Source organism: Lonchura striata, chromosome 9, assembly GCF_050655825.1.
Source record: "Lonchura striata isolate lonStrDom1 chromosome 9, ASM5065582v1, whole genome shotgun sequence".
NCBI lineage: Eukaryota > Metazoa > Chordata > Aves > Passeriformes > Estrildidae > Lonchura > Lonchura striata.
In genome coordinates this window covers 19507813-19522594 of record NC_140711.1, presented here as the reverse complement: position 1 = coordinate 19522594, position 14782 = coordinate 19507813, and the positions used below count along the sequence as shown (strand labels likewise).

At 59.7% G+C, this 14782-nt stretch overlaps 2 protein-coding genes across 6 annotated transcripts; both read right to left on the bottom strand.

The window, feature by feature from the left end:
- Positions 1 to 29: 29 nt before the first annotated feature.
- Positions 30 to 3783, bottom strand: LOC146766647 (uncharacterized). The gene is made up of 2 exons (XM_085587769.1): positions 2761 to 3783; positions 30 to 1868 (listed from the first exon to the last, which is right to left on the bottom strand). Exons 1-2 carry the CDS (start codon positions 2770 to 2772, stop codon positions 243 to 245), a joined length of 1638 nt encoding a protein of 545 aa, XP_085443895.1. The 5' UTR covers positions 2773 to 3783; the 3' UTR covers positions 30 to 242.
- Positions 3784 to 3917: 134 nt separating this feature from the next.
- On the bottom strand, positions 3918 to 11768 carry LOC110473865 (uncharacterized). Of its 5 annotated transcripts, none has more exons than XM_085587765.1 (3): positions 9819 to 11768; positions 8779 to 8823; positions 3918 to 7200 (listed from the first exon to the last, which is right to left on the bottom strand). In XM_085587765.1, exon 3 carries the CDS (start codon positions 7193 to 7195, stop codon positions 5450 to 5452), a length of 1746 nt encoding a protein of 581 aa, XP_085443891.1. In that variant the 5' UTR covers positions 7196 to 7200; positions 8779 to 8823; positions 9819 to 11768; the 3' UTR covers positions 3918 to 5449. The 5 variants fall into 5 exon arrangements, with proteins under 5 accessions (XP_085443891.1, XP_085443890.1, XP_085443892.1 ...); XM_085587764.1 differs by having other exon boundaries at positions 9828 to 11768; XM_085587766.1 differs by lacking the exon at positions 8779 to 8823.
- Positions 11769 to 14782: the final 3014 nt, after the last annotated feature.

The following is a 14782-nucleotide window of genomic DNA, read 5'->3' as shown; positions in this document are numbered from 1 at the left end:
GAGAACAGAATGATTCTCTGCCATGGGAACTAGTAGCACAGAAATAATAGATACATTTTAATTATATTTGAAATACACAGGAAACACATAGCTGAGAGGATAAATACCACCAGGCCAGCTGTTGCCGAGAGCTCGGCGACAGCTGGGGACCATAGCAGCGGTAGCAGAGCGAGACGGAGAGCTGTTTGTTTCCCAGGCTGGTTCAGAGGTTGCCAGAGCAGAAGCAGACGCCTGCCCAAGCCTTAGGGCCCCGCGGGCAGAGCCGGGGATGTGGCGTCGCTGCCGCCCTGTGCTGTGACGAGGACACTGACCTGCAGCGTGCCGCAGCGGGAGCGCAGCACCCAGGCACGCCGGTACGCTGCCCCCGGGCCCTGCCCCTGCCCGGGAGGCGGGAGGCGAAGGCTGAGCTGCTGGCAGGCTGTGGCATTGCAGGCCACGCTCACGGTGCCCTCGGGGTCGGTGTAGGTGCACTGCCCCGGAGCATCAGTGTCCCAGCCTTCCTCTGGGGGGACACGGTGCGCTCCTGGGCACTCCAGCTGCCCGCGGGACACCTCCAGCAGGGACTGGCCCTGGAGAGCAGCTGGATTGGCACAGAAGGCTTGGTGGTGGATGAGAGGCTCAGCAAAGCTCTGGAGCCAGCGCAGGAGGTAGGAGAGGTGGCAGTCACAGAGCCAGGGGTTGTCAGCCAGCCCCACGCGCACCAGTTCGTCGTTGGCATCGAAGAGCCCCGGGGGCAGGCGGGCCAGGCGGTTGTGGTCCAGCAGCAGGGCGGTGAGGAGGGGCAGCCCAGCCAGCAGCCCCGCCGGCAGTCTAGAGAGGTTGTTGTGGCTCAGCTGCAGCTCTGTCAGCCCTGCCAGCCCCTGGAAAACCCCGGTGGGCAGGTGATCTATGGCATTGTGTGAGAGCTCCAGGGTTTCCAGCACTGACAGGTTAGCAAAGAGCTCCTGGGGCAGTGTCTCCAGCTGGTTGCGAGCCAGCGAGAGGTGCAGGAGGCCAGGGGTGCCAGTGAACAGGATGGCAGGCACAGTGGCCAGGTTGTTGCCCTCCAGGCTGAGGACAGTGAGGTTGAGGAGACCTGTGAAGATGTCGGGGGCCAGGCTGCCCAGGGCGTTGTGCTGCAGCTGCAGCCGCCGCAGCGCCCCCAGCCCGGAGAAGATGCCGGGGGGCAGCTCCTCCAGCCGGTTGCCATCCAGGCGCAGCTCAGTCAGCTGGCCAAGCGCCCTGAAAGCACCTGGAGGCACCCGTGCCAGCAGGTTGTCACTGAGCTTGAGGACACGAAGGGTGACAAGTGGGGCCAGCAGCCCTTCTGGCAGCTCAGCCAGAGCATTCTGTGAGAGGTCCAGGGCCTGGAGCCTCCGGAGTGGGCGGAAGATGCCTGGGGGCAGTGCCTCAATCCTGTTCCCTGACAAGCTCAGGTCCTGCAGGCGGCAAGAGGCAGTGAAGAGCCCCGGCTGCAGGGTGCGGATGGTGTTGGCACTGAGGGAGAGCTTGCTGAGGCTGGTCAACCCTGCCAGCATCCCGAGGCTGACAGCTGGCAAGGGGTTGCCTGACACCTCCAGCTCAGTGAGGCTGGGCAGCCCCTGAAAGGCACCAGGCTCCAGCTCCTGGATGTTGTTATTGATAAAGACCAGCTTGGTGAGCGTGGTGCTGGAGCCCAAGTCCCCGCTGTGGATGCTGCCCAGGTCTGTTCCCACGAAGAAGAGGTGGGTGGCACTTCCTGGCAAGCCCTCGGGGATCCCCCGCATCTTCTCGTTTGAGCAGAAGACTTTGGAGGTGTCATAGCACTGGCAGGTAGGGGGGCAGGATGGGGACAATGCCCCCACCAGCAGGGGCCCCAGCCCCAGCAACACGTAGATCACCAGCCTGCACTGGAGAAGGAACCAAGCCTTAGCCCATGCACCCACAGGCAGGCACTGCTGGGGAAAGGGCTTCTGCAGCCAGAAATGCAGCAGGATCTAGATCAACCTCTGAGACACCACCAGCATAGGAGCTGCCCTGGCCATGGGGCATCCCACCAGCCCCTGCTGCCAGCACCTCCCCAGCACTCCCCTTGCAGGAACGGGGAGCACTTCCCTCCCAGATGTCTCCCCAGGGTTTTTACTCTGTGCCCCAGCCCACCCTGTGACAACTGGGGTGACGCCACCCTCACCAAAGGTGGTGAGCAGCCACATCCTGCAGAACAGCAGCTGAGGTGGGACCTGTGGGGGTCTGTGGAAGTCTTGGGGGAAACCTGTACCCTCATCAGATGTCTCCACAGGCACAAAGCCAGGTTCTAGGGAGGAGAATATGTGGAACACAGGGTTGTGCTGCGCACACTGGGTGATGGGGACAACACTGCAGGGCTGCTCTGAGCTCAGTGCCAATAGCTATGGGCTGCCCCACTTGTATTTCTAATTGCCTGTCGGGTACTTCTTTTTCCACTAGGAATCAGAGCAGCATCAACCTGCTGCAGGGATATTTAGCCTGACCAAACACCTATTCCCAGTGCACAGAAGCATTTTTTTGAGGCAGTAGCCCCCAGCCCTCTGCCAGCCCCTCCCTAGCTGGGATACATGCCAGTGCTGCCTTGTGATGGGGAATATTGCCCACCCCAGAGCAACGCCCACCTACAGTGGAGCTCTCTGGACTTATTCCGGCACTTGAGAGCAGCACTGGGCTTGGCATTTCCTTTCCTCTATCTCGTTGTGTTCACCAGAGCCAACAGAGGCTCCCACCCATCCCAGGGCCCCAAACTACCCAAGCAGTGTGGGCACCACTTACCAAGTGTGGCATCACGGGGACGGTCACCGAACCTGTGGCAGACTTGCAGGGATGCTGCTTGCTGAGATGGGACAGTGTTTTCTGGGCGGATGGGAGGCCAGGGACTGGCTGTTCCTGCTGGGGCGGAGCTGCCCCTCACTGCTTATCAGCAACAACAACCCGTGTCCTTGGAGCACTTTGAAAAATAACCCAGCCTCAGAGGGACTCGAGGGGAGGCCAGAGGCAGCTGCCTGTGAGCATCCTGGCAAGGAAGTGGGGTTCTGGCCCCGGACATCCACTGGTGCAGGGATGGTGGCAGGGTGCTGCCGTCACAGGTGGCTCCAGTCCCACAGCAAGGTCAGCATACTTGCTTCCAGAAGCCCCCTAAGAGAGCCCCAGAACTTCATTACATCTCACTGGGAAATGGTGCTCAGAATATCTCTGCCATGAGAGAAGCGACCAGGTGCAGCTTAGCAAGGCAGATGAAGGTTGTACATGAGGTTAGAGGTTTTTTCCAACCTTATGATTCTTCGGGGAGGGAACCACTGTGGGACCATCATGGTGGTCACCAGGGATTTTACATCCCAGCCAGGAGTGGGATGGTGAGGGACCCATGGATCTGCTGAATTCTCTAGGAGTTTCAACCTGCCTGGAGGAGCAGCACACACTGCCATAAAAGCTGCATTGCAAGGGCCTGCGCTGGCACGGGCCGGGCTGGCAGCAGCCATGGAGACACCCCCAGGGGCAGGAGGAGGGATGCACTCAGTCAGTCTCATGGAGCAGATGGTGACACATGGAAAAAGACAGCTGACACAATCCAGAGGCAGCCAGCTCTGAAAGGAGCCAAGCAAGCTCCCCACCACCCCAGCAGTGCAGTGTGCAGGAGACAGTCAGTGTCTCCATTGAGAAGCTTGCTGAGGTCTCAGCTCACTCTCCAAAAACCCACCCACTGCTGTTGTATGGCTTAGCCCTCCTTGGTCCATCATCCCAGGCTGGAATCCAGGGACCAGCAAGGGCTCTGCAAACACAGCCCACTAACCCTCTCCCAGCCTTACCAGCTCATACAGACTTTTCCTCAATGCTGTAAAAATCTCTGAGGAGTGGAGATCAAGTGCAGGCCCTGCTGGGCCATTCCCGTGCTTCCCACCATAAAGGAGTGAATAAACAGCTCTTGGCACTCAGAGTGGACAGTGGCTCTTTAATGAGAAGGTCACACATCAGCACCCAACAGCCCCGTGACACAGTCATGAGTCTCCTGTTGCCATGCAGGACTCTGCCCAGAGGGGTGACCCATCACATGCACCAGCTTGCATGGTGGAGCTGCTTGCACCAACACTGGCTGCTGAGGTGTGTGAACAGCCAGCACTGCAGGGTGGACACCAAACACACACCTTGTCCCACAACAGCAGTCCTCAGGCAGGCTGGTGCCACTGCAGCACACATGGAGGTGAGCTCAATCCCCCCATGGGCATGCTACAGCTGGAGAAGGCAGCTGGATGCAGGGGGGGATGGTGTGGCACCCATTTGCAAACCGCAGAGCAGCCAGCACTCTGTGCTGCCAGCATCCCCCTGGCCAAGGGCTGCACCCAGCAGGGGTACTGGGCACACAGAGGAGAGCACTCAAGGGAGTTAGAAGAGGATGAAGAAGCTTTATCAAACAGAGCAGGACCAGGTTGCTCACTAGCTTGTGGAGGGTGTTAAGGAAATGAGGACCGGGAACGGGATGCAGCAGAAGCAGCCCCAGCATGCTCCAGCAGTCCAGGAGCACAAGCACAGGAGCTTCTCCCAGCCCCTGCGGGACCTTCACACCCATTGTCCCACTCCTCTACCCTCACAGTGCAAGCCCCTGGCACCCTGTGGGGCTGAGGCAGGGCGCTGCAGGCAGGGCCACAGCCACAGCAGGGTCAGCAGTGAGGGCTGGTGGGCTGCTCCTGCCCATCCCTGATGCCAGCACACTGTCCCCTGGCTCTCCTGGCTGCAGGTGCACGAGGGAAGCAGGCAGATGCTGGGAGCAGGAGAGGGTGCTGGCTGTGCATTGGCCTGCCCTGCCAGCAGGCAGGGAGGGCAACTGGGAGGCAGCTGAGACACTCAGGGTGTGCCAGCCTGGCAGCAACCCAGCCCCACGGGGAGCCGTGCCCAGGCACAGTGAGTGACGGAGCAGCAGAGGCCATGCAGCTCCCCCGGGGCGAAGGTGCTCGCCCGGCTCCTGGCCCAGCACGATGGCTCACACTGCCTGCCCAGGCAGGGCAAGGGGGAGGCATGGAGGGGGCAGAAGGTGGGGAAGAGGGGCTGGGCAGGGGTGAGGGCAGCAGGCAGTGTGAGGGCAGCAGCACTGCAGGGAATGAGGAGAGGTGAAGGATGGGGAAGTCCTGTTATTTGGGGTAAAGCACCATCATGGCCAGGCTGTGGCTCCTGGCTTGAGGGGTCCCTCTCTGCATCCCACACCTCAGCTGCTGGACCTGGGCAGGGAATGAGCACAGAGGCTGCACTGGAGGCAGGAAGGGCTGGGGATAGTGGGCAGCCATGGGAGGTCACTTGGTGGGAAGGCCCTGCTGCAGAGCAGGGGCAGGGCAAAGCAGAGCAGGACAGTGCTACACACAGCTCACACGGTGATGTTGTCCCATCCCAGTCAGCAAGGGCAACTGATGCAGAGCGACTGTCATGTCCTTTGACCCCACAAGCACCTCTGCCCTCAGGGTCTGCCAGATACTCAGGCTTCATTCGGAGCCTTCATCCTCATGAGTACAACGTGGCTCTTCTTTCTACAGCCATAGACCACCAGTGCCACCAGAGCAGCCAGCAGGGCCACACACACCAGCACGATGACTGCTATCACCACGCCACTCTGCAGGCGTGTCAGCCCCCACTGCCCCCTCTCTTCTTCCTCCTTCTTCTCCTCCTCATCCTCCTGTGGGGAGGCGGGCAGCCCTGTGGGGGGCTCCATTGAGGCATCTTCTGCTGCTGAGGCATCATCTGATGCTGCCTCAGAGGTGTCAGCAGGGAGCAGGGTGCTGGGATGAGGAGCAGCAGTGGGGGCCTGGGGGTCGAGGAACTGGTCCTGTGTCAGCCCGGCAATGGGGATGCCCTGCAGGGCGGGAGGCTGGGCACACAGCGGGGGGATCTCACCCACCTTGTGAGGGTTCTCCTCCACCCAGCCCTGCAGGGGCAGGATGCCCTTGTCGCAGCGCCAGGAGTTGTTGTGCAGCCTCACCTCTCGCAGGGCAGTCAGCGGGGAGAAGATTCCAGCGGGCAGGAACTCCAGGGCATTGGAGTGCAGCTGCAGGTGCCGCAGCCCAGGGGTGGCCTTGAAGAGGCCCCGTGGCAGTGCCTGCAGCTGGTTATGGTGCAGAGAGATGTTCTGCAGCTTGGGCATCCCCTCCAGTGCCCGGGCATCCAGGCGGCGCAGGGCATTGGAGTGCAGCGACAGCTCCAGCAGCTCTCCCAAGCCCTGGAATGCCCCCGGTGCCACCGACCGCAGCCTGTTCTTGCTGAGAACCAGGAGCTGCAGCTGGGTGAGGTTGCTGAAGACGGCAGTGGGGAGGGTGGAGAGCTCATTCTCATAAAGCCAGAGCTCCTGTAGGTTGGGCATAGGCCCAAAGGCACTGGGGGAGATGTCCCGCAGGCGGTTGACGTGCAGGGTGATCTTGGCGAGAGCGTGCAGGGGCAGGAAGATGCCGCTTGGCAGAGTGGTGAGGAAGTTGTTGGACAGGTAGAGCTTCTGCAGGTTGGTGTTGTGCACAAAGAGCTCCGGGGACAGTGTCTCCAGCTGGTTCTGGTGCAGCCCCAGCTCCTGCAGCTCCGGCAGCCCATCAAAGGTGCCCACCGGGATGTGCCGGAGCCGGTTCTCGTAGAGCCTCAGCACCTGCAGCCGCGCCAGCCGCTCGAAGGCCCGGGGCGGCAGGCGGTCGATGTTGTTCCTGGCCAGGTTGAGCTTGGTGAGGCTGGTCAGCTGGTCAAACACCCCCTCCTGCAGCTCCTTCAGGTTGTTCCCGTGCAGCTGCAGCTCCTTGAGGTTGCTCAGATGGGCGAAGTGGGAAGGCTCGACCTGGAGGATCTGGTTGCTGGAGAGGAGCAGAGACTCCAGCTTGTCCAGAGGCTCAAAAACCTGCACAGGGAGCTCCTGCAGCTTGTTGCTGGCCAGGCTGAGGTAGCGCAGGTCGGGCAGGTTCTGGAAGGCCCCTGGGCTGATGCGTGACAGGATGTTCTTCTCGACGCGCAGCCCGATCAGCAGGGAGGCGTTGCCGAAGGCGGCGTCGCCCAGCTCGGCGATGCGCGTGTTGATGATCTGCAGGGTCATGGCGTTGGCAGGGATGGGGCTGGGCACCGTGGTGATGTCGGCACCAAAGCACTCCACCTGGGCGCTGCGGACACACTGGCACTGCTCTGGGCACTGGCTACTGGCCAGCTGGATGCCCACCAGCAGCAGCAGCCATGGCTGCCAGCCTCCCTGCTCCATTGGGCCTGCACACAAAACAAAGGAGAGGGGTTCAATCCCTGCAATTTCCCAGCTCCCAGAGCCACTGCAAGGGATGGGTGCTTCTTTCCCCCTGGAAAAAGCCCACAAGGCTGTGGCCTTCCTGCCCCCAGCATGGCAACGAGGCAGAAAAGGGCAGACAAGGGAGGCTTGGGGCAGGCAAGGTTTGACTCAGCCCAGGCAGGAGCTCAGAGCAAGACAGAGTTGGAAGCCACAATGCCTGGCTGCCATACCACAGCTATTAGTGGCATGCCTGGCGTCCCAGCTCTCTTGGCTCCTCTGGCAGCTGGGAGTGTGGTTTCCTGTTTTACAGAGTGTGGCGACCTGCTACCAGCAGCGCTGGCCTGCTGGCACCACCAAAGAGCCCAGACCTTCACCAGAGCTGGCCCATGGCACCTGCAGTGGGTCCCAGCATTGCCCCAGCACCCCCAGCACCCTCTGAGCTCTGAGCTCCTGTTGCAAAGCCAAGAACTGTGCCCGGGGATGCTTCAGCCCCAGTCCTGCAGGAGCCTGGGTCAACAGGGCCCTTGCCAGCTCCCCAGCACAGGCTGGGTACAGGCTGGCCCTGTGTTCCCCCATCCCTAGCGAGGTCTCAGCCTGGCCTTTTTTACCATGAGTGGGGTGTCTGCTGTGGGCACGTGTATGCAGGCTGGTGTCAAGGGTGGTGCCCAGCAGAGCTCTCCATTACCCCACGAGCACAGATACCACTGACACCTTCTCCTCTCTCCTGTGGCCTGTGAGCTTCCTCCCTCCCTAGATTAAAGCAGCAGCCTTGTGCCAGGCTGGCATGGAGCAGCTCCCCATTAACAGCTTCATGTGGCACAAGGGAGGAGAAAACTTGCAGCTCCTGCTCTGAGCACAGCTCAGCCAGACAGGCGACTCAGGCAGCACAGGGGTCTGGTCACAGTGCCCCAGCTGGCGCCCAGGGTATTGGGGCACAGCCCCTGCCCTCTTCCCTGCCCTCCCCACAGGCAACAGTCTTGCTCTCAGGCAGGGAGGGAGGAACCCTCCCTCCACAAGCCAGCGTGGTTTATGTTTCTCATATGGAAACAATCTGCATCCAAGAACAGCTATGTTTATAGCAAGATATTTATAAACTTCCCCAAAAGCTCAGCACATCAAAAGCCCTGCTCATGTCCTTCCCTGGTAAGGCAGCACTGAGAGCACCCACACTGGAGCAACCTTCAGGAAGGCAGCTGAAAACAGCTATCTCTTTTTCTTCTAGGGATAAAAAACTTACAGACTAAGAGGCTGAACATTGTCTGCTGCTCAGCCCCTCAGCATCTCACTGCTCCTAACATCAGTCCCCCCCAAACATTACTTTGTCCCCTTTAATTTTCTCTCTTGATCATTGTCTGGGATACATCGCCTATGTAACTCTTTCAGCTCCCACAGCATCTAAGTTTCAGAGGTTTTCGGAGAACCCTTGCAAGATAAACATCTCCATCAAATAAAAAGGTGCTGAATGTGCAGATCCCACCACTCCACCACCAACCCTCAGAACTGCCCTGGGAGTCCCTGGAATCCGTGTCCACTCAGAGGGGCAGCAGGAGAAGGAGACTTACCCGAGTGTCCTGCAGCCACGAGCACCGAGCGAGCACAGCTCCGTGCTGGCAAGAGAGCAGAGTGTGGTTCATTCTTCCCCTCCCAGTATATAACCCGTCCAAATCAATGAATCAGCACAGGGGCAGTGGCGGGGTTAGGGAAAGCACTGGAGCAGAGCTGCTTCCAACTCCTATTTCCTCAGCAGAGCAAGCATTTCAAGGATGAGTTTTGGGTTTCCCCCTCCTGAACCCCAGTGCTCTTGTAAGCAGACAAGCAGAGGGCCCTGTGAACATGCTGCTCATGTCAGCCAGTGCCCAGACAGTGGCTCATCCCTCGGAGTCCCCCTGGTCTCCAGAGGGACACAGCCACTGATCTGTGGGGGCAGACAAGCAAAGCCAGACCCCTAGGCACAACCCTGTCCTTCCCTGGCACGAGTTCACACCAGGGCTGCTCGATGGCACTTCCTTGGCATAGGCACAGCTCTTGCTTCCCTGTCTTTGGCTCCTGTAAGTGCCAGGACCTCCGGCTGTGCCCCAGCCCAGGGCCACCAGTGCAGGCAGACCCCTGGCACACTGACCCTGCCCAGGTCACAGCTCTCATTCCCCCCACAGCCGCAGATGCCAAGGGGCCACAAACCCATGAGCACCCACTGAGGGCTCTGTCCTGTGGGCACCACAAGCAGCACTGCTAGGAAGGGAGAACTGTGCCAGGGCAAGCAGCTCTGTGGGTGCCAGCCACAGGCCAGGCTGCTTCAGAGAGCCCTCAGTAAGCCAGAGCATTGCCCACAAGCCCTGAGAAACACCTTGGTGCCAAGGAACCCCCACTACAGGCATCCCTGGAACCCCAGAGCAGCACAACAGCTGTCTCCCAGTGGCTGCCCCTGCTGTGCCCCCTCAGCAGTCCTGACACACGGGTGATGGAGCCTGGTACCCAGGGGTGTTTGGAAAGCATCCAGCTACTTGTTCAGGGGCACCTGCTGCCACCCCTCCCCACCCCCCCCAGCACACACGGGTGCACTGGGGTGCCCATGGGTCCCATCACCCAGCCCAGGTCTCCCCACCTTGCCCACCTCCTCCGGGCAGTCCCAGTCCAGCAGCTACCGGGAACGGATATTCGGGAGGAAGCAGCTAAGGACACTCAGCCTTACGCGGCCCCTTGGGGCTTCCTGGAGAGCCACTGCAGCCCTTGCTAAGCACGGGGCAGCTGGAACTTCCCTGCCTGCCTCTCATCCGTCCCACCCCTCCGCCGGTTGCAGCAGCCTCTGCTCAGGCTCCGGTGGCACTGAGGAGCTGCTCAGGATGGGAACAGCGTGGGGCTGCTGCCGGAGAAGGGGGAGGAAGTGTGTCATGCTGGGAGGGCTGGGAGCGTGCAGGGCAGTGGAAGGGACAGCTGCCCTGCTCAGAGAGGGGACCAGACTAGGACAAACAGCAAACTGCAGGGATGGAGAGCAGAGTTCCCAGACAGTCTCAAAGGAAGGAGACAGGGATCATGGGAACGTGTTAGGGAATGGGACCTCAGCTGGAGGCCACGGCCACCATGATGTCACATTGCATGGGAGGCCCATCTGCCATAGCACATGCTGGATGGCCGTGGATCCCTCTGGCTGGAAAGTGAGTGCAGAGGCTGAAACTACCCCTGGCCATGCTTCCTGCCTGCCATGGGGCAAAACCCAGGCATTTTGGCACAGAATGGGCATTTTGAAAACACCACCCACCACGTGCTCTAGTTCACACTCTAGTGACACAGCGGATTCCCAGAGCCACATTTCCCAAAACAATCTCCCCACTTCTGGGACAGCAGTGCAGCTGGAGGTCAGGCACTGGGCAGGTCTGGCATGCGAGCAGGGCTCTCACAGCCTTATCGTGGCTCTGTCTGCCCACTGCCAGTGCTGCTGGGCTTCTGCCCACTCTGACTCATCCAGAGGCTCACAGCTTTTCAGCAAGGCAACACAGAAACCAAACCTCAGCACTTCCGATAAACCACCGTCCCAAGCCCAGCTCATCAGAGGAATGTGGGACTCTTCTCCTGAGCAGTGCTGCCCCAGGGCAGACCGGGATGGGTACCTTAAACACCCTGCCCCAACAGGAGGGGTCATCAGATTATGGTCCCTAGCACCATGAAAAGTTCAGAGCAGTCCAGGTAACAGCCCTGACAAAAACCCGCCTGCCTCTACCCAGGCCTCAGGAAACTGCCTCTGGCTTCCGGCCGGAACAGATGATTGTTTTCAAGACATAGCTAAAAATAAAGCAGGGCTGAGTAACAGATGGCACATGCTGAGCCACTACAGCAGCCACTCCCAGAGGTGAGCACATGGGAGGTTGCCCCAGGCTACTTACAAGGGAGAGGAACAGAGGGTGTGAGAGCACCCTCACCCTGCTTGGGACAGCAGCCCATACCCACCCTGCACATCTGGAGGGGAGAGGCAGCTCCAGAGACAGCCCATGGCTGTGACTGAGGGTGAGATTAGCATTTAGCAGGGAGAGGCTGTTTCATGTAGCCAGGAAATCACACGGAGCTGGATGGAGTGGGTCTCATGCTGCTGGAAAGCCTGAACCTTTCCCACCTCCAGCTGCACCAACCAGAGGCCCCCCTGACCAAGCCCTGGACACTGTTGTATCCCTGCACCTTCAAGGAGATGCTGGAGCCCCAGAACAGCAGCATCACTTATTGCTGGAGCTGTCTGCCTTGTACAGGACAGCAGGACAGTCCCGTGTCTGTCTGTCCCTGCTGGCACATCTCCAGCACATCCCCACGGCCAGGGTGGCGGATGCAGCAAAGCTGAGTGGCTCTGAATCACCAAGGGACTCGAGACTGCTTGGAAAAATTCATGTAATCGCTAAAATTAGCAGCTTGCAGGCTTGGCTGGGAGAGCACACTGTTCATCTGCCAAGCAGCTGAGCGTGCTCACCCACGCCGTGCAGACACAGCTCCCCCTCAGCCCCTGCTCACCTCCAGCTGTGCCTGAGCTGGCACCTGGGCAGGGTGGGCCCTGCCCATGGCTGCTGCTCCCTCAGTGCAGTGCTGGGACCCCCCCAGTAACTCTGTGCTGCTGCAAAGTGCCCACCCTGCTTGAACCCCCCACCCCGGTGGCCCCTGGTGCATGCAGAGACCAGCTGGTCGCAGGCAGCGGGCCAAGCACCGCTGAAGCAGAGGAGCAGGGTGGAGGGCTGGGCTAGGGGCCACAGAGGGAGTCCTCCCCGTGTTCCAGCACAGCGAACACCCCTGAGCCCTGCAGCAGGACCCACAGGCTCACAGCACAGCTGAGGGGTGAAGGAAGGGGCATTAGTCCCTCAGGGAGTGCTGCTGGGGCCACCTCCACCCTCAGAGAAGCACCGGCAGCCCCTGCCTCACCACGGGCCCACCCGAATCCTTTGAGGAGCCCAAATGAAAGAATTCCTCCATAGGGCCAGTGATTCAGCCATAGCGACATTTCCCTCGCTGCTTGCGGAATGCAGGGCCCGGGCTGCCTCACTGCTCATGCCATCATCTGTCCCAAGGGAAGGGGATATGCCCTGCCTTCCCTGGGAAAGTGCTTTTGCAAAATGGGAACCCGGGGGGGGGCAGCAGCAGCTTTGGTCCGTCGAGGACGGTCAGCAGGGACGGCCATGGGGCTGAACCCCCGTGCAGGCAGCAGCCCCGGGCCCACCGCAGGCCTCCTGCAGCTCCGGGAAATGGCATCCAAGCTCCAGTGGGGCTCACCCCACCAGCAGAACCGTCTCCTCCAGGCTCAGCCCTGGCCCCAGCGATTGCAGCAGCACACAGGGCTTGGCCCAGGCTCAGGGCAGCGCTAGGCTGGAAGGAATGCGGGGCCGCGGCCAAGTCCGCCTGCAGAGATAATCCGAAGCGGAAGGAGCTTGTCCGACTGCCCGTGAAAGTGAAGGACCAGCTGGAGCGGGAGGTGATGGCATGGGGCTCATACCCTGAGAAATGCTTCCTGGATCAGCTCCCTCTCTGTAAAGCCACCTCTGGCATCGTGAAGTGTCCCAGAGACCTCTTCCCAACACATGAAGGGAGAAGGGGGCCTCATTTCTTCCCAGGAGAAGCCAGCAGAGGAGTGAACAGCAGACTGCAGAGCTGCTGCCAGCCATCACTGGCTCTCTGCCCTGAGCTTTTTCGATGCAGAGAGACACAAAGGCACAGCTGGAAGTCTGGCATGCCAGTCCTACAGCAGCAATTGCCCACGGGCTCAGGGCAGTGGTGGATGGCTCCAGGTGCTGCTGGAACAGAAATTCCCACCATGTAGTGACTCACCCCCCTTGGCCCAAGTAAGAGACTTTACCAGGGCTTATCCACCCACAGATACCCACAGGTGAGTATAAACCCAGATTTTGGCTATAAAAATGGAGGCATAACACCTCCCTAGTTTGTCCCTGGCTGGGACAAAGCAGGAGCTTCAGCCCTTGTCTGGTGGGAACATGCCTTGGGCTGCGTCTCCTCCCAGCTCTTCTGACATCCCTAGGAAATGCTCTGATATTATCAGGGCTGCCAAATCAGCAGCCCTAGGCAAGCTGTGCTGGTTGGAGGCCTAGCGAAGACACAGCCAATGCTCCATAACATCAGGCAGAGGCTCCCAGAGCTCCTGCCTTGCAGCCAGCAGCTGCATGCACTCCTGACCCACAGAGCACTGCTGGGGGCCTTGTCCAAGCACATCTGCCATCACCCTACTTCCCTTTGACATCAGGACAGGGAAGATTTGAGGTGCAGGCTGTGATCTTGCTGCTGTGCATTGGAGGACTGAACTGCATTTCACAGGCAGCTGCCCAAGCTCACTGCCCTCTGCAAGCAGTGACAAGGGCCCTTCTGCAGTTCCTGGTCTCATGGGGCAGAGGTGGTGGGATGGAAAGGACCAGGACACTAGGGACACAAGGAAAGGATATGTGTGCTTGTGGCTTGGAAGTGTTTGCTGCAGTGGCTGTGAAACAGGCAGAGCTGCCACTGTTTGTGGCAGCAGTTCATTCAATTCTGTGCTTTTGGGACTCTGGCTTCAAATCCCAACAAGCAAAGGAGAATGGCATTTGTAGTGACATCAAGGTAGAAACATGATGAATAGTCCCATGGCTTGGTACAGGGCAGGTCAGAGCTCCCACTGCTCCAGGATTTCCTAAACAGAGAGAAGAGGAGCAACTGCTACAGCAGCATTTGAAGGGACAGAGCGAGCTATGACTGGGCTGGCCCAGCTGGCCTGGTGGTGAGATACCCAAGCACTCCCAGCCAGGAAGCAGGTCCTTGACTTGGAGGTCTCGATAACATGCAGGGCTGTTAACCATGACTCTGCACCTCCATCAGGAGCCAAGAAAGTGGAACCAAACCCTTCAGCCACTGTATGCAGATGTGCTTTGCATTCACCTCTTCTCTAATATCAGAGACTCACTGGATCAGGGATTAGGTACCTCCAGTTTCTTACCTCCAGCCTACTGTGTTCCCTTCTAGCCTGGTGGCAAAGGCTGGGCAGTAGATGATGCAAGTGTGGGCTGCAGGGAGTGAGAAAATCCTTGCACACAAAGGAATGGTGTTTTGAGGCAGCAGTGAGGCAGGGCTGCCCAGAGAGGGTCTGGGGACCAGCCTGCTGCCTTCCTGCCTGCCACAGCTGCATCATGCTGACCTGGACAACTATCCCTTCTCCAGGAAAAACAGGAGTGGGGTATGCACGAGGATATCCTTGGATTTCCCAGGCAGGGAGTTTTACAGGAAGGGCTGAGCTCAACTGGGCAAGAAACAATGAATCAGAGGCAGCTCAAAACAGTACACCTCAGAGGAAAGTTAGTAAACCACCCCAGGCACTCATTGCTCCAGCCTTTTGTTGTCTGATGACTTCACTTCCCCGTCTGGTCTGGCTCAAGCGTGGGGAAAGCCCGATGACAGCATGTGAAGAGGAATCATCCTCTCCTAGCACTTGACTGTTCACAGCTCTGTGCCAGAGCCCCCACGTGCCAGAGCTGGAGCTCAGCTCAGCATCGGGAGCCAAGGAGCAGCGTGGGGGCCCAGCTGGCTCCCCTGCAGGGCCAGGGCAGCCAGAGGAGGGTT